Below are 24,569 nucleotides of genomic sequence, written 5' to 3' on the forward strand. Positions count from 1 at the left end.
AATAGTTTGTGCCGAATCTGGGTTGCACATGTTTTTTTTTAACTCCCTCTGGTGCTTGACTCCTTCAAAACCGCTCTCAAAGGGCACCTATACGGACGGCTGCAATTCGAGCTCCCCATAACATTGCAAAAAGGGTAAATAAATCTAAACACAGCCTGCCCTACAGGAAGTGACCAGAACAAAGAAAATATATAATATAGTAAGGTACTGTCAATTACAATACAAAACTAGAAAAAGTGCCCTTCTGGGCACAGGTCTCCACCAGGATAGGAATGTAGGACATTGCAGCTTGCCTTCATCTGGTGGTTGGATAAAAGGGCAACAAAAGTAAACTAGGGAGTTGGCATACAAAGTTATCCACAGATCCGTGCAGTTAGAGGTAAAAACACTTTTCGGCCAGTTATAGCGCCACCTTGAGGCTGAGTTGAAATTGTTCATGTGGCATTTCTTCCTCGGCCTAGTGGGAATGTGCGTGCACAATTTCACGGAAATCACGCGATGTGTTCATGATTTGCAGCATTTTGTTTGAAACTGAGCACTCCTGTGAACTTTGGAAGCCAATCTTAACCAATCAGGATGGAGTCTGAGAAATCTGAAAGAACCGTTTCGTTGAATGGCTCTAGAGAGACTGTGTACCAATTTGCGCGATGTTTGGACAAAATCTGTAGGTGTACTGTGCAAAAACTTGTTTTGCACAAAGCGGCCTCCTGGTGGCGCTATAACAGGCCGTTCTGGAAAGTTTGGGGCAGAGGTTCATCGTTGGCATCCAGGGAGTGTGTGTGCAAAATTTGGCATCGACCGGGTTAACGGTGGCCGAGATTAGCTGCTCACGGACACACACACGGACGGACACACGGACGGACACACGGACACACGGACGGACGGACGGACGGACGGACGGACGGACGGACGGAGTGCAAAACATACTCTCCCCCCATGCCTTCGGCCTGGTGGAGACAATAAAAAGGACACAGCATATGGACAAAAATGATGGCTCCTCACAGGCTCAATGAGGCATTTGATATAAAACCATTACTGGGTTGAATTACTTTGCTGTTATTCTTTTAACCTTGTCTATCTCGTGTGTATATATAATGTGTTTTCATCCCATCATTTATGTCCTTTTTTATTTGGTACTGTAATTGACAGTACCTTACTACATTTTTTTGTCACTTCCTGTAGGCTGTGTTTAGATTAGTTTACCAACCCATATGTTATATATTGTGTTTGGCTTGCAGTAAATTATCCATTTTCCTGCACCTCTGTACCACCTATACCTACCACGTATTTTAACTTAATAGTTGGCCTTTGTGCCACTATTAGCTCTATTCTAGGAGTTATTGCCTTGACAGTACGTACTCTACTCAGCCTTACTCTGTAGATGTGGCGGGTGTGTCAGTTTATCCTCATTGCAAAAACGGCTTGTGTGTGTGTGTGTGTGTGTGTGTGTGTGTGTGTGTGTGTGTGTGTGTGTGTGTGTGTGTGTGTGTGTGTGTGTGTGTGTGTGTGTGTGTGTGTGTGTGTGTGTGTGTGTGTGTGGTTGTTGTCTTTACTTGTCGTGTTGATTCTGTTTGGTGAGCTCCATCAACAAACACTTGCTGTCATTAAAAGCTGTGAAAACCACATTTGTTCATCATGTGTTGTTGTTTGTCAACATATAATTACTAGTATATCTAATTAGTATTATTATTAAAGCCTCATTCAATAGAGATTTTTCATTTTGAAAAAAAGTATTGGTTTATTTTCAGACGCAAAATGTACCGACAATTCTGCAATGAACCCCCCCCCCTTCCCCCATACAGCAATGTAACATTGTCAGATATCCTGTTTTTGCGGCCAGCGCAGGATTGATGAGAAAAGGAGTAACTGCATGTGGTCTGAGAAGTCAGCACAACAGAACAAACCCCTCTGTCAGTTAGTCTGAGTTTCGTAACACCAAGCTAGCTGCAATAGACCTGAACCGAACTGGAACCTGAAGACTTGGTGGTGTAAGGGGTATAATTACCACTGTGTATGTCATGAAATGGAATATTGGGGGTTGGGTACTATTTGGCACCTTAGGCCATTTGGAAACAGCATTGTCAACAGACATAAATAAACACTTCCAAAGAACTGCAGCAGCTGTAATTCACTTAGCCTACTGTATTGTCAACCGATTTGAAAACTAAAGACCTAACTGTGCCATTGACAGTCAGTCCAGTCAATATGGTCAACCAAAGACATAATTTGCTTAAACGTGTTTTCCAACTTTTGTCTCCTTTGGAAGCGTCCTTTTGTTAATACTAAAAGTCTGACGCATTTCCTCATCAATGGTGACGATAACACCTCAGCCACACCAAGTGATGAATCAGAGGTCAGCGATGGGCTGCTGGGTCAGGGGGGCAGGACATCAACATAATCCTCTGGGCCAGGAACATCTACAGGACAGAAAGACAGAGCTGACTGGGAGAAACAGCTAAACATACAACATAACAAACATGATAACTGAAAGGTCCACTAAATGTGGAATGTTCCACGTTACATTTGTGCATGCACACAAACGCACATGAACAGACGGACACACAGGCAAAAACATAGTCTTGGGCCATCCAGCCTGGCAGAGACAATAAAAGCTTGTGCCTTCCTATTCAGTAAGTAAATGAATGTCAACTTGTCAAGCCATAAATATATTATTTATGCACATGTGTGCATAAATAGGTGACATACTTTGATAATCTCCAGAATCGTCGTCCACCAGAGGCTGTAGTTGTCCGAGCTGCAGCTGTGTCTTCTCTACATCTACATCTACGGGACAGAGAGACAGAGCATGGGCCGTGGGCTCTTTGTTTTCTTACACGTCACTGACTGGGAGAAACAAGATAAACAACATAACAAACATGATAACTGAAAGGTCCACACACTAAATGCGGAATGTTCCATGTTACATTTGTGCATGCACACAAACGCACATGAACACACGCACACACAGGCAAAAACATAGTCTTGGGCCATCCAGCCTGGCAGAGACAATAAAAGCTTGCGACTTCCTATTCAGTGAAGGGAATGTCATGCTATAATATGTGTCGAAATAGGTGACATACTTGCATATAGTTCACACTCATCGTCAACCAGAGGCTGTAGTTGTCCGAACTGCTGCTGTGTCTTCTCTACATCTACATCTACGGGACAGAGAGACAGAGCATGGGCCGTGGGCTCTTTGTTTTCTTACACATCACTGACTGGGAGAAACAAGATAAACATACAACATAACAAACATGAAAACTGAAATGACCACATACACTAAACGTGGAATGTTCCATTTGTACATGTGTGAACTGTGAATGCACACACAGACACTCACGGACACACACCGCACACGGACACACACGGACACAGAAACACTGACAGGGACGAAAACGTCTCCTGTCATCCGGTGTTCGGACCATCCAGCCTGGCAGAGACAATAAAAGCTTGCGACTTCCTATTCAGTGAAGGGAATGTCATGCTATAATATGCGTCGAAATAGGTGACATACTTGCATATAGTTCACACTCATCGTCATCCAGAGGCTGTAGTTGTCCGAGCTGCAACCGTGTCTTCTCTACATGTTCCTCAACTAATTTGTGTAGGGACTCTTGTATTGTGGATGGGGGCTCTTCTATTCTGGGTTGGCGGATCAGCAGTGCAGTCTTTCTTTTGATAGAATGGCGCAGATGCATGGTCAGGCCCTGGTCCTTTCTCTTGAAGTGGTGGATCAGATCGTCCAAGGTTTTAAAGAATTTCTCCTCCACACCTGCTGATGTCTACAAAGAGAATGGAAAGGTTTGTTTGTTGGCCAGCTGTTACAACATCGTCTCTCAAGTAGTGTGTATGTGTTGGCATGCATACAGTGTAAGGTCCAATATGTTGACATGCTTATAGGTTAGGTCAGTGGTTCGCAAACTGGGGGGTCCCCAAATTAGCCCAAATTATGGTAATATGATTATTTTGTGGGGTCACAGCCTGAAAGGTTTGGGAACCCCTGGGTTAGGTTAGGTAATGAGTATCAAACAAGTACTGTTTCAGTAGCCTACAGATTTTACACATAATTTCACTGCAATAAAACAAAGACATATTTTGTGAAGATTACGTGTTGGAATAATGAGCTAAGCATTTGTGTGTGTGTGCGTGTGTGCGTGTGTGTGTGTGTGTGTGTGTGTGTGTGTGTGCGTGTGTGTGCGTGTGTGTGTGTGTGTGTGTGCGTGTGTGCGTGTGTGTGCGTGCGTGCGTGTGTGTGCGTGCGTGCGTGTGTGTGTGCGTGTACCTGAACAGTGTAGTTTCCAGAGTGTGTCCGGAGCACTCTGTAGGTATACACCAACTTCTTTTTGCTGCAGACAGGGATACATACATAGGGAAACAAATTGTGCAGAAGAGTCAAGGCCTGGAGGTTAGGGTTCAGTTAAAGATCATTTTAACGCAGTAAAAGATCATTTTTTTCCCCGTATACTGTGTGATCTCTGCAATTCTGTTAAAATCGCATTCCTCATCTTCAGTTATCGGATTGGAGTGAAAAGATACACCCTCAGGTGACCCAGCCAGGGTTGATCAAGCCCTGGCTTGTGTCCCAGTAGCATTGGCCCACAGATCGCACCTCCTGATCCAATTAAAAACTTTTATTTAATTGCTTCTTGATTCTTTCGGAACGTGTAACCCAGTGTAAACTTTTTCAGCTGATTTTGATTCAGTCTTATAGTCTTTTAAATAACACACCATTTAGTCTTAGTACTATTCAGTCTAAATTGTTTAGTATTTTGTTCTACGAGGCTCCGTGATTCTTCACTGATCCATAGCTTCTTCTTATTTTCATGGTCTACCCAGCCCTAAATAGTTTAAAAAGCAGGTGGCTGGCACACATCCAGTTCTTTGCTGTTGCTGGACAAAAGGTAGATACATACATTCATCAGGTGATATCACGCTATGAAACGTTGCATCTTGAGTTAATGGTGTTTTAACAAAATAACCAAACGGCTCGGAATAATGGGATATCATGTTGGCATAATAAAGGTGCACAGTAAAATCATCAGTGTTGTTTACTCTCTGAGAATGTAATGATGATGTTAACTGTGTGCAAAAAAGATAGAGTTAAAAGACATCTGGGGGTGTATAATATACTCACTAGACACACAGACACATGGCTCCCTGGATGGTCTCGCTGTCTCTGATAAGATAGGCTCCGTCTTTGTTCTTCTTAGCGAGCATCTCTTCTCCCTCCTGCTTGGTGAGGGCACCATGGTAGCACAGTGGCATAGATGCTGCCATGACTACCAGAGTAAAGTGTAACACACACACACACACGTTCAAACACAAACGTGCCTTTCAACTTGCATAAGGATCTCTCTGCATTGTTGAAGACAGTGTTATAATCCTCGTTCCAATGCACGTCTTGGTTGTTTATTTTGTCCTCTCCTTCGTCTTTGCTTCCCCTATAAGGCCAGGAAGACAAAGGCAAATGAGCAAACTATAGTGGCAGATTTGCAGACACTCTGGTTTCCTGCACTAAACAGAAACAAAACAAAAAGTAAAGAGTTCAGCCACAGTTCCACAGGAAGTGTGTGTGTGTGTGTGTGTGTGTGTGTGTGTGTGTGTGTGTGTGTGTGTGTGTGTGTGTGTGTGTGTACTCTTGTCATTTCTGCAGGTCTGTTCTGGGTCATCCCCTGGCTGGATGACATCCAGATAGTGGATCTGAGAACTATTTCCTTCACCACTTCACGACAACAGGTCAATAGGATAACAAGAAAGCAAACTAAGATAAAAAGAAAAGTCTGCATTTTGCTGACTGCAGATCTAGTTCCACTGAGTATGGATGCCGATCTTTATCATTAACTGTCTGAAATTAAAAAAAAATGCTAAAAAGCTAATAAATGTCGGAAAAAACACTTTCAATGGCAGATCTACAAGCTCAATTGAGATGCTCACGTTGCATCTCAAGTGAGCTTGTAGATCTGCTATTTTCACTAGCCTGGCTGATATATTTTTTAAATGTCTGGAATATATTAAATCTCCAAATTTTAATGCAGCAATGCATTGATAATATTACGTAGGCCCAATTGATTAAAACGACTAGGCCAGTTCTTCAACTCAACTACAAATTTGATCATAGCAACTTAAATTTGTAGTAGTTGTCATATTTGAAAGGAGCAAGTTTACTTTGATCAAGTAAAAGCTGGCCTACTGGTGTGTTGAGTATAGCCTCTCTATGTCCACCACTATACCATCAGGAGGACGCACATAAACACTGGTGTGTTGAGTATAGCCTCTATGTCCACCACTATACCATCAGGAGGACACACATAAGCCTATGTCCACCACTATACCATCAGGAGGACACACATAAGCCTATGTCCACCACTATACCATCAGGAGGACGCACATAAGCCTATGTCCACCACTATACCATCAGGAGGACGCACATAAGCCTATGTCCACCACTATACCATCAGGAGGACGCACATAAAGTTGTACAAACGACCATTTAAAATAGGAACAGATCAGATCAATCAATGAAATTTAGCTTCGGCTAACTCTGGCCCATTTACATTGATGTGAAAACTGACATGTTGATTAATGAGCTTTGTCCCTGTAAAATAAATAAATAAATAAATAAATGTAACACAATCGAAGACTTAATTTAAGTATTTAAGTGAACATCTTGCATGTGTGAATTAAAACATTTAATGGGGGTGCGGCGCCCCCTTAAGGCCCGCTCAAGCACCAACTCATCAATTTCAAACCGAGACACAGGCTACTGCAGTTCTTCTGTCAGAAGAAATAAACAACAACACGTGGTCGTAAATGAGACGCCGTTGCTAAGCAACGTGACGCGGAAGTAATTAGGCCAGATTTCAGATTAGCCTGGAGTGGAGTTGTTGGATCCACAGTGTGGTGTCATAAATATGGTGAAAAACAAACACATTTAATCTTCTTCAAAGATGAATTTGATGACACGCGGCAATCGAGTTAGCGATGTCGACGAATTTGACGAAGCCGCCAAAGGTATTTGAATTTCTCGTGAAGTGACTCATACTTTTCATTCATCCATTCCGTTCTGTACCGTTATGCTAGCGCACTGCGCGTTAATGTGGTGGTCGCTTAATGAATGGCCAGTTAATCCACTTTGTTTTCAATAGATGTAAGGAAAGGGCCCAGTCAGCGTGCAGCAGACGTGTTGGTGACCATCTTGACCACGTTTTCTATCCTCTTCATCATTGTTACCTTCCCCTTCACTGTCTGGGACTGTCTCAAGGTGAGAGTTGATGTCGGAAAACCTACCTGTTGTCGATGAGTTTCTGATTCTGAGCCGAAATGTAATAGTCCATTCATGGATGATGGACTATAGTTACTAGTAAATATGTCACACATTAGCCAGTACAGTAGCCTGGGCCTATCATATTTTCTAAATGTCATCATCATGCCTCACTTAAAAAGAAACATCTCCTTTTCTGGAGAACAGAACACAGTATTGCTATTAAAGCCCTATAGCTCACCAGTTTGATATAAACGTTTCCACAAATTTGAGTTGATGCATGCATTTATTTTAAATCATATTGAGGACACTCAGGACACACCCCACATATACCACTCAAACAAATATAACTTAATTTTAATTCATTATAAACTAGTTAATTCGTTTTACAGTCAGGGGTAGTGGGGGACAAGGGAGTGGCAGTCCCCTTTTCATAGTAGGCTATACTATACAGCCTACTCCTGCGTGTGTGCATGCGATGCGTGTGCGCGTGTTTGCAGGTGTACCGGTATGCGCGTGAATGAACCACACTGCATGGTCTCACTCTCCATGACAGCAGATGTAGGTATAGTGCGGGTTTATGTACATTGACAAGTCGTGGTCCTCTCTTCAACAGGTGGTGCAGGAGTATGAGAGGGCTGTTATCTTCCGGCTGGGTCGGATCCTCGAAGGACGTGCCAAAGGACCAGGTATAAATCCATGAAGGTTTCATCTCCTCCATCACCTCTCTGGACTCCTGCAGTGTGGCAGGTTCAATGGTGGTGGTCACAGCATTTGACTTAAAAAGCTACTCTATTGTCATGCGCCATATTGATGTAGCTGATGGAAAAGTTCATCAATGTTGAACCTGAGGGGGTTAATTACTCGCGAGTACTGAACACAGTGGTGTGTGTGTGTGTGTGTGTGTGTGTGTGTGTGTGTGTGTGTGTGTTTCAACTCGGATGGACTCTTGTCATTTCTGCAGGTCTGTTCTGGGTCATCCCCTGGCTGGATGACATCGAGATAGTGGATCTAAGAACTATTTCCTTCACCACTTCACGACAACAGGTCAATAGGATAACAAGAAAGCAAACTAAGATAAAAAGAAAAGTCTGCATTTTGACCACAAACTTGGTCTTTATACCCATAAGACTCTTTTACCAACTAAAAAGTTTGAGAACGACTGCTTTTAGGGCATGCAAAGCTTTTTGCAAATGTTAATTTAAAAGTATTTGCTAAAGTGAACCTTAGTTATTAAAATGGTGATTATTTCCTTCGCCCATAAGGTGCTGACTGCGGATCTAGTGCCACTGAGTGTGGATGCCGTCATGTTCTATCGAGTATTAGACCCAGGCCTCTGGGTGACGAGGTTGGCCGACAGCCACCTGGCCACACACACTCTGGCAGAGACCACCCTAAGGACCACCCTGGGCATGTACTCACTGGCAGACATACTCGCACGAAGGAAGGCTGTCGCACAGAGAATGGAAGTGAGTGATACGTGGACAATTTACAATTTACAATTTAGGCATTTAGCAGACGCTCTTAATCCAGAGCGACTTACAATAAGCAAGAACAAAAGCATGGGAATACATCACAAAAAAGCATTTATCATAAAACATGCGTAAGCTAAGAAAGTAACAGTGGAATATCTATATTATGAGACTATACATATAAACTATATATAATACTACTATGTTGTATGCTATACATATGTACTATGGCATGCTATGACTATATACAATGCAATTATAGTGCAGTCTACATAACATGCTATAAGTCTGTATCAGATGCTATCTAAGTCTACAGAAATGCTATCTAGGCCCAGGCCGTAGCGTAACGGTCTGGGCACCGGACTGGTAATCCAGTCGCAGTGTGCCGCGGGTTCGACTCCCGGACCCGACACGGCCTTTACTGCATGTCATCCCCCCATCTCTCTCCCGTTTCCTGTCAGCCTACTGTCTGTCCCTTCAAAAATCAATAAAAGGCGTAAGCCGCAAAAAAATATCTTAAAAAAAAAAAAAAAATGCTATCTAAGGGGGTAGGGTAAGTGCTATGGGCCATGATGGAGTCTAAAAAGGTGGGTTTTCAGACTACGGCGGAAGATTGGGAGTGATGCTGCAGTTCTGACTGCAATGGGAAGTGCATTCCACAGTTTTGGAGCCAGAAGGGAGAAGAGTTTGGGACGTGTGGAGCGTTGTGCCGGCGTGGACTCATGTATGTGTGTGTTGTAGTCCGTGAGGACCCCGCTTGATGTTTTGTTGTTAATTCCTCGGTTCTCATTTGCCCCACAGGAGATTCTGTATGCCACGGCCATGGGGTGGGGCTTACAGGTGGAGAGGGTGGAGCTTAAAGACGTGAGCCTTCCCCTCAGCCTGCAGCGCTGCATGGCTTTAGAGGCTGAGGCTGCCCGGGAGGCTAGAGCTAAGGTACACTGTACATGCCGCACGCGTTCACGCACGCACGCACTCACATACACACACACACACACACACACACACACACACACACACACACACACACACACACACACACACACACACTGTCACACACACATACACTCAATAGAGTAAACAGATTTCTTTCTCAGAGTCTTTCTAGACGTGTGTGCATGCCTAAATGCATTGAGCTGCTGCCGTGCCATTGTCTGATAAGACATGTGCAAAGTGCATTAATGTGCAGTTGGACAAGTGAAGTGTGACTAATAAAGTGGTCGGCCCGGTGAGAGTATAGTTTCACCCCTGTGTGAGATGAACAGAGATGAAACACACAAAAGGGGCTAATTATGAGGACAGTGGTTCTCGAACCTTTTCAAGTCAAGGACCCCAAAATTGATATGTATTTGGCCACGGACCCCCATCTGAAAAGGTTATTAAAAGACTATTAAACCTTTTCCAAATATATTCGATATCTTTCAAAAATGTTCCAAAATAGCAGATGTACAATCTCGCAGTGCGGCACAAAGTGACATGTTGAGAGCTTGTAGTTCTGCTATTTTTGAATAGCCAACATATTAATGGTTAATGTGGTTAAAATGATTGTGATACTACATTAACCACTTTTGCTGGAGACCCCCTGGAAGAACCTATTCTCAGTCTAAACAGTATAATATCAAGGGGGGAAAAAAATCAATAATCTGTAATGTACACACACTATAGGATGCCAGGACTACAATGGACCTGGCATCTGTCTACACAACATTGCTATCTAAGTTACCGTACATTTTAATCTTTGCAATGCATAAGCCTGCAAGGTCGTCAAGACAGTGCTACGGGCTAAGGTGGAGTCGGAAGATCTGCGTCCAAAGCTTAATCTAGGCTTGTCTAGACATAATCTTTCTCCGTGTCTGTCCGTGTGTCAGATGATAATGGCGGAGGGCGAGGTGAAGGCGTCCCGGGCCCTCAAGGAGGCGGCGTCGGGCATGTCTTCCGTGGCCCTCCAGCTGCGCTACCTCCAGACCCTGACCTCCAGCGCTTCGGAACACACCTCCACCGTGGTGTTCCCCTTGCCCATAGACCTCCTGGAGGCCTTCCTATAGCCAGGGAGAATGTTAGGGGTGGATTTCTTTTTTTTTAAATGCAGTGTTTTCTCAACCTTTTCGGGCCACCTGACAAGCACTTGGAATTGTGAGAGTTGAGGCATTACATTTTGTTTGACTCTGTTCCACAGATGAATATAGCAGGTCTACAAGCTCACAACGCCTGCAATCTTTTTTGCCTCTTTCTTATATTATTTGACAATTTGGTCAATGTTTGACCAGTTTTTATAGTTGATTACTTTTAATGTAGTAATGGTGTTTTTCCTTTTCTTTCTTTCTTTTTTTTTGTATTAAAAAGGTCTTAAAAGTCACTTCACTGTTATCTGGGGACCCCCCACAAAATGTTGCTAATCTCCAAATATATAGTTTTAAAGAGTACATTAAAGCACACATTTTTAAATAAAATCTTTGCTTCTGGGGGTCGCTGGAACAAAATATTTTTAGATGGGGGCCAAATACATCTCATTTCGGGGGTCCTTGACATGAAAACGTTTGAGAACCACTGACATGCATGTAGCAACATACGAGAATCGGCCTCAGGTCTTAAAGGGTTAAGTCAGTTCGCAGACGATCTGTTGGGTTCATCATTACCTAATGCCTCCAGTTCCTTGCGTAGAAAGATTAATATTTTCAAGTCCACCGGTTTAGCGCTGATTACCTAATCAGGTAGCTTTACGCTTTACTACATAACAGAGCAGCATCACCCTCTGATCTTCCATCGCCCAGGAGAACAAGGCGCTGCATCTGTGAACAACATGGTGGCAAGTACTTCTTTGTATAGGTAACTACTATTATTATATTGGCAGTACAGGAGAGATCTTGGGCTTTGTAGGGCAGCATTGCAAGACAGTAGATATTGAAACATCCCATTGGCCTCTCCTTTGTAATAATTATGTTATCCAACCACCGGGTCAGATGACTGATGAGAGGCCACCGAGTTAAGCTCGTTAACATTACTAGAACATAGTGACCTCAGGTGGCCTTTCACCTGGTCAACACTGTGAGACCTCTGGCCTGAACACATATTATAAAGTGTGTAAATGCAGCAGAATGAACTGCAGAAACTGACCTGCACTAGGAGCCTAGGTATCATTAATACATTATATAGTGGTTAATAGTCAGTATTGGAAGAGAAAGAGAATGAGGACATCTAATAGGCCTTTTCAGTTCTAGACCAGTGGTTCTCAACCTAATGACTGTACAGTCTTAAATTACTCTATTTGACAAGAAATAGAGTATCAAGTAAGCAAAGCCAAGTTCTTTGTTTACCCAGGGAAGTGGACTAAGCTCGAGATGCTCGTTTACAGCCACACCCTGCTCATAGAACATTTCATGGTAGGGGTTTAATGCCTTGCTCAAGGGCACTTCAGCGGTGGTAATTTTTAACGTGCCGTTCCGAGGATTCGAACTGGCGACCTTCCGGTATCAAGACCGCTCCGCAAACCGTTCGGCCACCGCTGCCCCTGAGTAAGTAATTAGAATTCATAACCCTCACCATACATACAAATAACTATGACACATTATGAAACATGTTTACAATTACTTACAAACAGGTCAAGTACTGTAAATGTATCACAAGTTCAACCAAATGAAACAATCTAGAAAATCTGTATGAATTAGTAAAATCTGAATAAAAAGACAAAGAACCTAAATACTGTATGATGTGAATTTCGTGAAAGCCTTTCTGTGCGGGTGTTTTCAGGCAAAATGCCGGATGCGTGCCTTCCAAAGTCTGTTGGAATTGTTGGCAAAGGCCTTGGCAAATCCATAGTACATAATATACTGTACATTATTATTCAATTTCAGCCTAGTTTCATCACTTTACATGTTTTTGAGGCCCTTGTCTCTTGATGTAAATGACATGTATTTATCTCTGTACAGTACGTTTAATGTAGTCAGTTACAGGGCAGGGCAGGGCTGGGTGCAGCATGCGGTCAGAGCCTGCGTGGAGCTATTATAAACCAAAGCTAGTGTGGTTCCCATGTTTGCCAGTGAAACTAAACCCACAATCAAACCTTTTACTCTCAATATTCAGTGATTACGACTACTGCTGCATATGTGCCAGCTGCCACCTACTACTTATAGTTGTGCTATTCTGGTCTTTGTAAACATGCAGTACCAATAAATAGTCATATAGTAGGTACTGTATGTCATATGTAACTAACCGTGGATGGTCATTAGGGTTTCACGCTTAAATGAGGCAGTAACTTCGCCCATAAGGTGAGGCAGTAACTAAACTGAGGTGACAGTAGGTGGTCTTTTCACCCTCTCACCTTCCACAGAAAGGGAGAGGTTGCCTCTTGCCTGGGTTTCATTGAGCTGGAATTGTGTATTGGCTTTCTTTTTTTGATCTATAAACGACTACTGTAGCATGCAGTTAGTTGCAGCAGGTCCCTTCCTCAGCTAAGTGGGCCTAACATGAAATCTGAGTTGCGGCGATACTATATATAACTATACTACAGGCCACAAGACAACAATGGAATGAGCGGAACATTGAGCACAGAGGCTGTGGGTGAGGGTATAGGAAGTGTGTGGGTATATCGGACGTTTCTGGCACATGATAGTTGGGAACTTGGGACCATTCAATCTGTTTGATTTAAGCCTATGGTAGCATGGGTCCACAGCCATGATGACTGGATGACCAGAGAAGTTTAAGTTTGTATAATGCCAAAGTTAAGAGGAGAACTTGAAATGTAAATGTTTGAGAACCACTGCACTATACAATCCTCAGTGTTAATCTAACTGAGACTTTATGGGTCCACTTTTTGGGTAAATGTTTACAGTACACATTCAAAGTTAAGTAACAGTAATACAGAGGATTGTACGGCATCGGAATTACTGTAGTATCCTGAGGGCTAACGTCCTGTTGGCTTTTCACAATATTGTTACACTGAGATGTTATTTCGTTTTGTGTTACTTTTTGTTCTGTTTAACCTGTTCTCTCTGCTTCCACAAATGAACAGCTCACTTCCATTTCTTACTTTACTATATTTGCTATATCTCCTCACTTTAATCTCTCAGTTCCCAGCTCTATTTCAATCTCTCCCCCTTCTCTGAATCTCTCCATCCTTCTCGACATATCCTTACTGTAACTGAGCTCTAGTCTGTCCCTCCCCCCTCTCTCCCTCTCTCTGCATGGCTTGAGAGTCCCTAGCCTGTCAGACTATGCTTGCACTGGTCTAGTTTCCCCACTCTCTCTCTCACTCACTCTCTCTCTCTCGTCTTCCTTCGTGGTGGAGTTGTTGGAAGGATGTTCCCCTGGCGACTCCTGTGTCTGGTAGCCCTGCTCATGCTCTGCAAAGGTAAAGCAATTTGGCAAAGTTGTCTTCAATGCTTCTCTCGCCTACAGATTATAGGATCTGTCTTTGTTGTTGTTGGATGTTCTTGTTGTTGATGAGATTGAAAGTCCTGAGCCAATCATCCCTGCTGCTGGTGCCTCCGTTTATTATATCATACTATATAATAGCGAAGTGGCGCTTATTTTGGTACGTTTTATGTGAGTGAAGGTTACAGTGGTAACCCTGCCGGGTTAAGATATATACATGTAAGTGTTTCCCCCAAAGACTCTTGGTGTACTGAGACAATTACAGCTGTGAATGTCAGTCAGTGTAATGTTGGAGCGTGTGTGTCTGTGTGTAAGGGCTCGTTGATGTCTAGGGCAGTGGTTCCCAAACGTTTTAGCTCAAGACCCAAAAGAGAAATTAGACGTTTGCCTGGGACTCAAACCAGTGAAAAAAAAATATTTTTTCTTTAAATAAAAGAAATATATATATTTTTAGTGTAAGAAGCAAAAAAGGGGGAAGACCTCGTCCTGTGTGTGACAAACTGTCGTGACCCTTGTGGGGCCAAAACAAGACAAAATCTGTTTAGATTTACAGACAGACAGACAGACAGACACACACAGACGCAACGGGATGAGCCGTCTTTTTTATAGCTGCATGATCCAATTGAGTGCAGAATGGGGCCTGTGTGCTAATTACAGTTCACTGATCACCTCTTATATAGCTCGGTAGACCGGGACAGTAACATTAAAACTGGAAAAGCATTTTTAGCTTTATATATTGTGCACATTGGCTATTCAAAAATAGCAGATGTACACGCTACACACTACACTATGAGCTTGTAGTTCTGCTATTTTTTATTTGTTTCAAACTAAATATTTCAAGATGGGGGTCCAGACCATGGTCCAGACTGGAAAATACAAATACAATGTTGTGGGTCCTTTACATGACGGGCATTTAAAACAATCCAGAAAAAGTATTTAGAAGACATTTGTAGAATCCGCGTCAGGCCTTAATCTCTTTACCCATGCATTGTTTGAAATGAAGAAATCACACCTGTGTGAACTGAGCGGTGCAACTATACATTCATTGTTATAGTTACTGTACTGTACTGTGCTCTGTACTGTATTGCAGTGTACTGTGCTCTGTACTGTACTTTGATTATATCTGGAAAAAAGTATTTGAGAAATGACAGAATTACCGCGTGGGGGTCCCCGGAACATGCAGACCCCCAGGAACGTTCCGAGGGGGCCGGCCCAGTTCCCGCAAGCCTTCCCGTGTCAAAAACGCTCAAGAAATGACAGAGTTACGGTGTTGCAGCTTTCCATGCTCGGACAGACACAGGGAAACGCATACATACATACGTAAGGACACACATAGCTGCGTAATGGAGCGGAGGTACTGCTCAAAAACCATGTAGATATTGAGACACGCAGACGCAAACCCACTATTGCAAATGCTGCAGCACATCATACAGAGTGCAGACTGTCTTTACCCATTTCAGTGGAGGCTCCCTTTCATTAAAAATGTCACTGAACTTTCCTTGGGATCAATAAAGGTCTATCTATCTACAAGTATTATGCTAGCTATGTTTAGAGGAAGGGTAAACATATTCTGCTGAGATAAACAGAATCCAGATAATTGCACAGACGACCTGACGAGATTATACTTCAGTGAACCTTTGCATGTCACTCTACATTTAGTTTTTGTTTGTTTTTTGAGTGAGCTGAATAGTTGACTGGTGTTGCTCAAGGTCAAGATGTCAATGATACGGCTTCTGTCATGAAGGGGCGGCCATCATAGTTTTGATTTATCGATTGAATAGTTTGCAAATACTGACGGCTTGTTTCCATTGTAGTCGACAACAATTAAAGTAATAGAGCATCATCATGAACTAGAAAAAGTGCCCTTCTGGGCACAGGTCTCCACCAGGTTATCCACAGATCCGTGCAGTTAGAGGTAAAAACACTTTTCGGCCAGTTATAGCGCCACCTTGAGGCTGAGTTGAAATTGTTCATGTGGCATTTTGTCCTGGGCCTAGTGGGAATGTGGGTGCACAATTTGACGGAAATCACGCGATGTGTTCATGATTTGCAGCATTTTGTTTGAAACTGAGCACTCCTGTGAACTTTGGAAGCCAATCTTAACCAATCAGGATGGAGTCTGAGAAATCTGAAAGACCGGTTTGGTTGAATGGTTCTAGAGAGACTGTGTACCAATTTGCGTGATGTTTGGACAAAATCTGTAGGTGTACTGTGCAAAAACTTGTTTTGCACAAAGCGGCCTCCTGGTGGCGCTATAACAGGCCGTTCTGGAAAGTTTGGGGCAGAGGTTCATCGTTGGCATCCAGGGAGTGTGTGTACCAATTTGCGTGATGTTTGGACAAAATCTGTAGGTGTACTGTGCAAAAACTTGTTTTGCACAAAGCGGCCTCCTGGTGGCGCTATAACAGGCCGTTCTGGAAAGTTTGGGGCAGAGGTTCATCGTTGGCATCCAGGGAGTGTGTGTGCAAAATATGGCATCGACCGGGTTAACGGTGGCCGAGATTAGCTGTTCACGGACACACGGACGGACGGACGGACGGACGGACACACAAACGGACGGACGGAGTGCAAAACATACTCTCCCCACATGCCTTCGGCCTGGTGGAGACAATTAATAACAAAACCTGAATGAAAGCAAAATGTGTGTGTCCAGCTCAGGGGGAAAGCTTTGAAACGTGATTAATTCTGTCTTAGTTAAGTGCCAGTATCACAAAGCTGATCTACAAGCTCACAGTGATCTTTGTATAGAGCTTTTTCAAACCTATTTACAAGTGATTTACGAAACAAGGTAAACTAGAAAAAGTGCCCTTCTGGGCACAGGTCTCCACCAGGATAGGAATGTAGGTCATTGCAGCTTGCCTTCATCTGGTGGTTGGATAAAAGGGCAACAAAAGTAAACTAGGGAGTTGGCATACAAAGTTATCCACAGATCCGTGCAGTTAGAGGTAAAAACACTTTTCGGCCAGTTATAGCGCCACCTTGAGGCTGAGTTGAAATTGTTCATGTGGCATTTCTTCCTCGGCCTAGTGGGAATGTGCGTGCACAATTTCACGGAAATCACGCGATGTGTTCATGATTTGCAGCATTTTGTTTGAAACTGAGCACTCCTGTGAACTTTGGAAGCCAATCTTAACCAATCAGGATGGAGTCTGAGAAATCTGAAAGACCCGTTTCGTTGAATGGCTCTAGAGAGACTGTGTACCAATTTGCGCAATGTTTGGACAAAATCTGTAGGTGTACTGTGCAAAAACTTGTTTTGCACAAAGCGGCCTCCTGGTGGCGCTATAACAGGCTGTTCTGGAAAGTTTGGGGCAGAGGTTCATCGTTGGCATCCAGGGAGTGTGTGTGCAAAATTTGGCATCGACCGGGTTAACGGTGGCCGAGATTAGCTGCTCACGGACACACGGACGGACGGACGGACAGAGTGCAAAACATACTCTCCCCCCATGCCTTCGGCCTGGTGGAGACAAAGAGCAGCATGATAGACTACACTACAACATATAAGATCAGTGAATAGAATAGCTCAATAACAACAGACCACACAGTGTAAAATAAACACGCATAAAATCAAAACACCCCAAAAAGTGAGATTTAAGACTACATTGATTTTGCATGCAGCATGTCCATTCACAGCTTTAAAATACATGTTAATTGCATTTTTTCCTCTCGCTTGTTGTTTAGGCCAGGAGGAGAGCGGGTCGGGCGAGCCCTGCGACAACTTCACAGACCTGGACTTATCCCACTGCTTAATGGGAACCAGCCTCTATGTGCGCCTGCTGCTCTACACCCGCCAAAACCTCGACTGCGGCCGCGAGCTCAACCACCACCACCTGTCCTCCCAGCCCCTCCTCAACCTCTCCCGGCCCACCGCCTTCGTCATCCACGGCTACCGGCCCACCGGCGCGCCCCCCATCTGGATAGACCACATCGTGCGGCTGCTGGCGCAGCAGGAGGACATGAACGTGATCGTGGTGGACTGGAACCGCGGCGCGGCCAACCTCAACTACTTCACCACCGTGGCTAACACGCGGCAGGCCGCGCACAACCTGACCGGGTTCATAATGACCATGCAGGTGAGGAAGGGAGTGTGCGAGTCGGGGCGCCTGGGGATTTCATCTTTGTTTTAGGGGCAAGGCCACTTGGCCAGGCCTCTTTGGTCGTGTAAATGTTTTTGAGGGCACAAAGGCCAAATACAGGCAAGGCCATCGAATAAAACACTGATAATTATCAGTATAGTATATAATTATCAGAATAGTCCTACCATGCAAAATACTGATAACTGGGAGAGCACTCGGAGAACGTTGTGAGACACGGCAGACAGCAGATGGAGTGATGTTTTGGAGTCCAGATTTACAGAATACAGATCAGCTCTCTTGCTGCCCTCTGGCCTGGGATAGTGACACACACTACAGTACATTTCATTGGGTCTTAAATAGCAAACAGGACAGACAACAAAGGGAAAGATGGTCTCAACCCCCCTGTACCAAATCTGAACAACATCTCCATATAGCCTATGGTATGGTCAGGAAGAAAGCACAGTAGGAACCCTGGCTATTTTCTCACTATCAACAAGCCAGATCTATTTAGCATACAGAGACCTCTGCAGCTGCCCCAACTCGATCTGTTTATCAGAGCAGGAGACAACTGAACTAAATGTTATATATTCTTTAGTTCTAAACAGTTACTTATGCTATATTAATGAATTGTGGTTCCTCTAGATACCACAGGGTTAATGATTTTGTATGACAAAACTATCAGTTTTTGAGATAAATAAATGATTGGCTGGCATTTACAAATTACCAATATTTGTACAAACTACTGAAAATGAGTTCAAAAGTTCATACTCAAGTCACTGGAACTGAGACTCAGGAGGAGTTAAGAATAGACAGTGATGTCCAGTAAAAACCACATTGACAGTAAAATAGATGGAACTGTAATTCTGGACCCTATGTTGAAACAGCGTGATTAGTGCATGTGACATGTTTTGTTTGTCACAGTCGACCTGGTGTCTCAGAAGTCACATAGACCATCTGAGTTGCCTTCGCATCCAGCAGATGACCTTTTCGACAATCTACGCTCTTGTATAAGAGTTTAGTTCAGTTGTGGGTGTTCTTCTCTGACCACAAACGTCCTGTTCTACAGAAGCAGGATGTAATCTGTTAAGTCTGCAGGAAAGACAGAGTAACGGTGAAATAAGTTGTGGCAAAAAAATAATGCAAATGCTACGGTTTGTGATAGAGAGGGTTGTGAGTGAGAGAAAAACAAATAAGATGTAGTGAAATAGAATGACAGAAAAATGAGAGAGAGAGAGAGAGAGAGGTTGCGGGTTAAGTTATAATTTATAAATAAAAGTGAAAGTGAGTTTTGGGTACCTATTGAACTTAACTATAGCCTTTCTATTGAGTAGTGTCCACCGAAGCATTGTTTCCCAGCTGAAAACGCAAAGTGCTCCAATCCAAATGCCCAGAGTTTAAAATATGTTTTTAACAGGATTTTTTTTTTTTTTAACTTTATGCTGGAAACACTATAGCAGAGTGATGAGGACTGAGTGCCGAGTGTCTATTCGTGTTCATGTCTGCCGTTTTTAACCCATTCTGAACGGGCACCCATTTTGGTGTCAGCATCATGTTATGCTTTAGCTATTTAAAAATAGCAGATCTACAAGCTCATATCGCGCCACCGAGTGGCGCGATACGAGCTTGTAGGTCTGCTATTTTTGAAAAAAAACGAAGAACGACTGACATTTTTAGAATCTGATCTCAGGTCAGAATGGGTTAATCAGACCAGTGTGTGTCCAGCGGAAACCTCGTATGAATCTGATCTCAGGTCAGAATGGGTTAAATGCTCAGTTTGGTGCTGAGGTCTACTGTTTGACAGTAACTATAAACCTTCTATTGTCAGTACTAGTAGTGTGTTTGACGGTAACTAAATTATAAGCGTTCTATTGTCTGCATCCAGGAAGAGGGAGCCTCTCTGAGCTCCGTCCACTTAATCGGTGTGAGTCTGGGTGCTCACCTGGCCGGCTTCGTGGGAGCTTATCTGAAGGGAAAGATTGGACGCATAACAGGTGTGTGGGGGAGATGTGAACCAAGGGGTCGGGGAAACCTCAGTAACAACAATATATTGATTGAGTATGAAGTTAGAAAAGAAATAGAACAAAACAAGGTAAAGGATAACAAAATAGTAAAATACCCAAATAAAAAAAATTTAAACAGAGAAATAGTGTGAATGACATGGTGATTAACAGAGAATGACCATTACAACATTGTAGAGTTCTTTAAGAAAGCAAATAAGAGTTGAAATAATGCTCCATGCTCTCCCTCCCCTAGGTTTGGACCCCGCTGGGCCCATGTTCACCTGGGCTACGACAGATGAGAGGCTGGACCCCTCGGACGCCATGTTTGTGGATGTGCTGCACACAGACATGAACTGTAAGCACCAAGATGGTAGCCTTTTGAATAAAATTAACTTTGTCATCTGAAATGTTTTGGTTTTAATCTAGTTTTAGTCGACTAAATCTACAGTTTATTTAGTTGACTAAGATCTGCTATATTCGGAGTGCGACACCCACACGCAACCAAGCATAAAACGTCTCGTCTTAGTTCTACATCATCACTTCTACACTAGTAGTCCTTCCCTAACATTTTAGTATAGTTTATATTTGTTGACGAATGTATTTTTTAGTCTTAGTTGTAGTCATCATAGCTGTGGTATGCACTACAGCAGAGGTTCTCAACCACTGGTACTAGTACCACTGGTGGTACTTGAGCCCCCCCTGGTGGTACTCAGAGGAGTCGCCCCAAAAAAGGGGACAAAAGACAAAAGTGGAACGAAATATTTATATTACTACAGCTAGTAGTTCTGACCAATCACATTAGAAATATCATCAATTGTGCTGCTTAGTGATTAGACAGAGTTTTGTAAGAGTAGCAGCATTATGGAACAAAAAGGGCAGGTCTACGCTCCTGTATTTTAACATCAGTTATTATGGTGGACACAAATATTTTCTGAGGTGGTACTTCAGTATAAAAAGGTTGGGAACCAATGCACTACAGGACACGAGAGCTCCTTCAAGTTATGAGTGTGCCAAAGCCATATACAATGAAAACGGATTGATTCAACACTGCATGCATAGTGATTCCACCTTTTGACAATGTAGCATTCCAAATTTCCACCACACCACACTCAATGTGTGTTCTCCGTTTCTTATGTGTAGCATTTGGACTCAACGGGGCACATGGCCATATTGACTACTATGCAAACGGTGGGTTTGACCAGCCAGGCTGCCCCAAAACCATCTTCTCAGGTGAGGACACACACTTTCTCCTGATTGTCTGAAATTGTGTTACCTAGTGAGACCTCCGTTACTGAACAAACACTCAGTCTATAGCAATGATTACTATCAGAATATTGCTTTAACAAAAAACATTGTTTTAGCCAAAAAATATCGGTCCCAAGGAGAGGACCTTTTTCTGTTACAGTTTTAGCCCCGATGTCTTATACTGTACCATGTGCTGTTTACATTTCTGACTAATAAAGCATTCAATCATTCCAATCCGACAGGGAAGTCGTATTTCGTGTGTGACCACCAGCGGTCCGTGTTCCTGTACTTGTGTGCTCTCAACCACACCTGCAGCATCACAGGCTACCCCTGTGCATCCTACAGTGACTTCATTGATGGGCGCTGCCTGCAGTGCGAGGCCTTCAAGCCGGCCCCTTGCCCCATGCTCGGTGAGTGAAATACAAGCACTGAATTCTAAACAGTTGGTCGGGACCCTTTTGTGGGTCGCGGACACACAGGGAGGGGATTTTTGAGTGGCACTCCCTTACGGAGCTATGTGTGACACACGGTAACTGTCATTTCTCAACCGTTTCGGACGCGGGCGGCTCTCCGGAATCGGGCTGGCACCCTGGGTGCATTCCTGTGGGTCAGTACAGTGACAGCACAGTACAGTAGAGGGTACAGTAGCGGGACACCCACACAGTAACTGTCATTTCTCAACCGTTTTGGACGCGGGGCGGCTCGCCGGAATCGGGCCGGCACGTTCCTGTGGGTTCTGGCACTTCCGCAATATTATAATATACTACAAGCAATATAAAAAGGAGGTACCCTAACTAAGATACTGGGCTCAAGCTACTAATCCAACTCCCTCCCCCAAGATACAGATCCTAAACCATAAGACCTCCTCAAGGAGCCCTCTGACCGCTCCCTGCTAATACAGGAAATCGTCATTACAGTCACAGGTTAAAAGGTTTGGGAACCACCAATGTATGTATTATGTAGTGCCTGGCAATATACAAACTAATCTAACAATCACTGGTGTTCAAGCTTCTCGTCGATGTCGGGTGGAAAACAGTTACTTTTCAGGATCAAAAACAGTATAGTTTAGTGAGAAACACTGAACTGAAGCTAATCATTGCTATTTTGCTAATGTGGTTTTATCTGCAGGATATGATCAGAGCAGGTGGAAGGACACTCTGCAGCGACTAGGCCAGACTAAAGTGTTCTTCAGCACCACTGCCACACTGCCCTATAAAAGTAAGTCAATGACATTTTACCCGACGACTGTCATACAAATAATCACGATTAACCATTTAATTTGATTGTGTATGGCATTGAACATTAAAAACACATATATTCATTTCTGTTTGGCTTTTTGGAAATGTATAAAGGAATGACGAAATAATGAAAAGAAATAATGTAGTAAAAAAATTATATACATAATATATATATCATTGTGAGCTTGCAGCTTCAAATTGGCCATTTCCGCTACTTTTGAAAATGTTTTAAAATGCATGTATGAACATTTTACAACAGATGAAAGCATATTGATAGCATACAGATTCTGGTGATTATTCAAAAATATTTGTGATTATCGATTTGTGATCATGTAATAATTGCTTACAGGCTTATTAACTAAATAGACTATTACGCAGAAAATCTTTTAGTGTCAAAGTACATAAATAATCTTAAAAACTATTCACACTCGAAGGTGAGGCAACAATGAGGTGCAGCTGAGTTCAAGAGGCTCGAAGGAGGAGGGAAACATTGTACTTTAAAATAAACAGTCCGATATTATTCACTTCAGCATCAACATCTTAATTGTAATTCATGCCTTTGGAGGAAGTGAAATACTTGGGCCAAATCCATATTTATATGGTCTGTACTCTGTTGCTGTTTGTTGAGAGTGTACTACCTTGTGTGCCCTGTGTGTGGCAGGGCCGACCTACAGAGTGGACATGGTGACTTGGAACCAGTACCTTCGCTGGGGGGTCATCTACATCAGACTGCATAGTGGACGCAGCTATACAGAGACACGCATAGACCAGTGAGTCTCATACCCAACTAAAACACACACACACTTTATTGGAACTCTAACGCGGTAGTTCAGTTCTTCTTGAATAGGACGTCTGTCGGGTGGAAACCTTACGTGTCCAAAACTAGTACTTTTCAGGATTAAAAATAATAATTTATATATATATATATATATATAGCAAAAGTAGCAGATCTACAAGTTCAAAACGTGTTTCGAGCTTGTGGATCTGCTACTTTTGATGCTATTGTGTGAGGCCGTAGTATGATCAAGCAAACAGGGCGTTCATTTACAAAAACAGTTCAAATCTGGAGAGTTTCTGCCCGACAGCAAAAATTAGTGACATGTTCTTCTAATCTACGCCAAATCGCCAACACTTTTATGCCAAAGCAGTTTAGAGCTTGCTTACATTTTGGCCCAGATTTTTGCAAACCATGTCAGTGATTCAGAATGGTTATATTTTTGCTCATCTTAATTCCGTGTTTCTCTGTCGCAGTAAAATGTTCAGGTTCGAGCAGTACACATCCACACGTCTGCTGGCTCAGTTTGACGAAGACCTGCAGCCTGTGCAGAAAATCTCTGTGCGCATCATTACCGGCAATGTGATCGGCCCTCGCTACAAGATCAGACTTCTACAAATACGCTTCACTCCCCTAGAACAGCCTGACAGGTGTGTTCATTTCCCTTGATAGTTTTTCTTTATCTAGTTTCATGTTTTAATAATACTGAATGGAAAGAGTCATTCTTGTTTGAGCTTACTTGAAGAGATAGGCTACGGTAATCTGCTGTCATATCACAATGGTAAACCCTCACTCATGATGTACAGTTCATTGACAACAACAAATTTGTTCTTATTGTTTTTCCACTGTCACTCGAGTCTAGGCCTTTGATGTGCCGGTATGACATCATAATGGAGGAGAACATGGAGGTTGTCTTCCGCCCACTGCCCTGTAGCTCGAACCTTTGAGGCCCCTTTTCAAACATTTCCAACATACCCACTGCTACCAGAGGTTGCCCTCGCCACAGGAACAGAGTGACCAACCATCTCATGAGTTCTATAGAGGGCATCGTGGCGCTTCAAGCTGACTGCACTGGGTTCAAGTCTACAGCATTTGACAGCAGAGGGTGATGCAACAGGGACAACCTCAAGAG

At 43.2% G+C, this 24,569-nt stretch overlaps 3 protein-coding genes across 3 annotated transcripts; 2 read left to right on the plus strand and 1 right to left on the minus strand.

Moving 5' to 3' along the window:
• Positions 1-3,479: 3,479 nt before the first annotated feature.
• LOC310867698 (SH2 domain-containing protein 1A) lies at positions 3,480-5,305 on the minus strand (the record flags this gene model as incomplete). Its single annotated transcript, XM_083777817.1, has 3 exons — positions 5,135-5,305; positions 4,283-4,346; positions 3,480-3,782 (listed from the first exon to the last, which is right to left on the minus strand). Exons 1-3 carry the CDS (start codon positions 5,275-5,277, stop codon positions 3,480-3,482), a joined length of 510 nt encoding a protein of 169 aa, XP_083633943.1. The 5' UTR covers positions 5,278-5,305.
• A 1,642-nt stretch (positions 5,306-6,947) lies between these two features.
• LOC310867699 (stomatin) lies at positions 6,948-10,778 on the plus strand (the record flags this gene model as incomplete). Its single annotated transcript, XM_083777818.1, has 7 exons — positions 6,948-7,011; positions 7,146-7,261; positions 7,878-7,950; positions 8,226-8,308; positions 8,527-8,730; positions 9,535-9,669; positions 10,602-10,778. The coding sequence occupies 7 exons, from the start codon at positions 6,948-6,950 to the stop codon at positions 10,776-10,778; spliced, it is 852 nt and encodes a 283-aa protein (XP_083633944.1).
• A 3,166-nt stretch (positions 10,779-13,944) lies between these two features.
• On the plus strand, positions 13,945-24,428 carry lipib (lipase, member Ib). Its single transcript, XM_083778317.1, has 10 exons — positions 13,945-14,080; positions 17,785-18,176; positions 20,062-20,170; positions 20,433-20,534; positions 21,320-21,409; positions 21,667-21,834; positions 22,553-22,642; positions 23,324-23,432; positions 23,914-24,087; positions 24,300-24,428. The coding sequence occupies exons 1-10, from the start codon at positions 14,029-14,031 to the stop codon at positions 24,382-24,384; spliced, it is 1,371 nt and encodes a 456-aa protein (XP_083634443.1). The 5' UTR covers positions 13,945-14,028; the 3' UTR covers positions 24,385-24,428.
• The last annotated feature ends 141 nt before the right edge of the window (positions 24,429-24,569 follow it).

This window comes from Protomyctophum parallelum (genome assembly GCF_964188405.1).
Source record: "Protomyctophum parallelum genome assembly, chromosome: 12".
Lineage (NCBI taxonomy): Eukaryota > Metazoa > Chordata > Actinopteri > Myctophiformes > Myctophidae > Protomyctophum > Protomyctophum parallelum.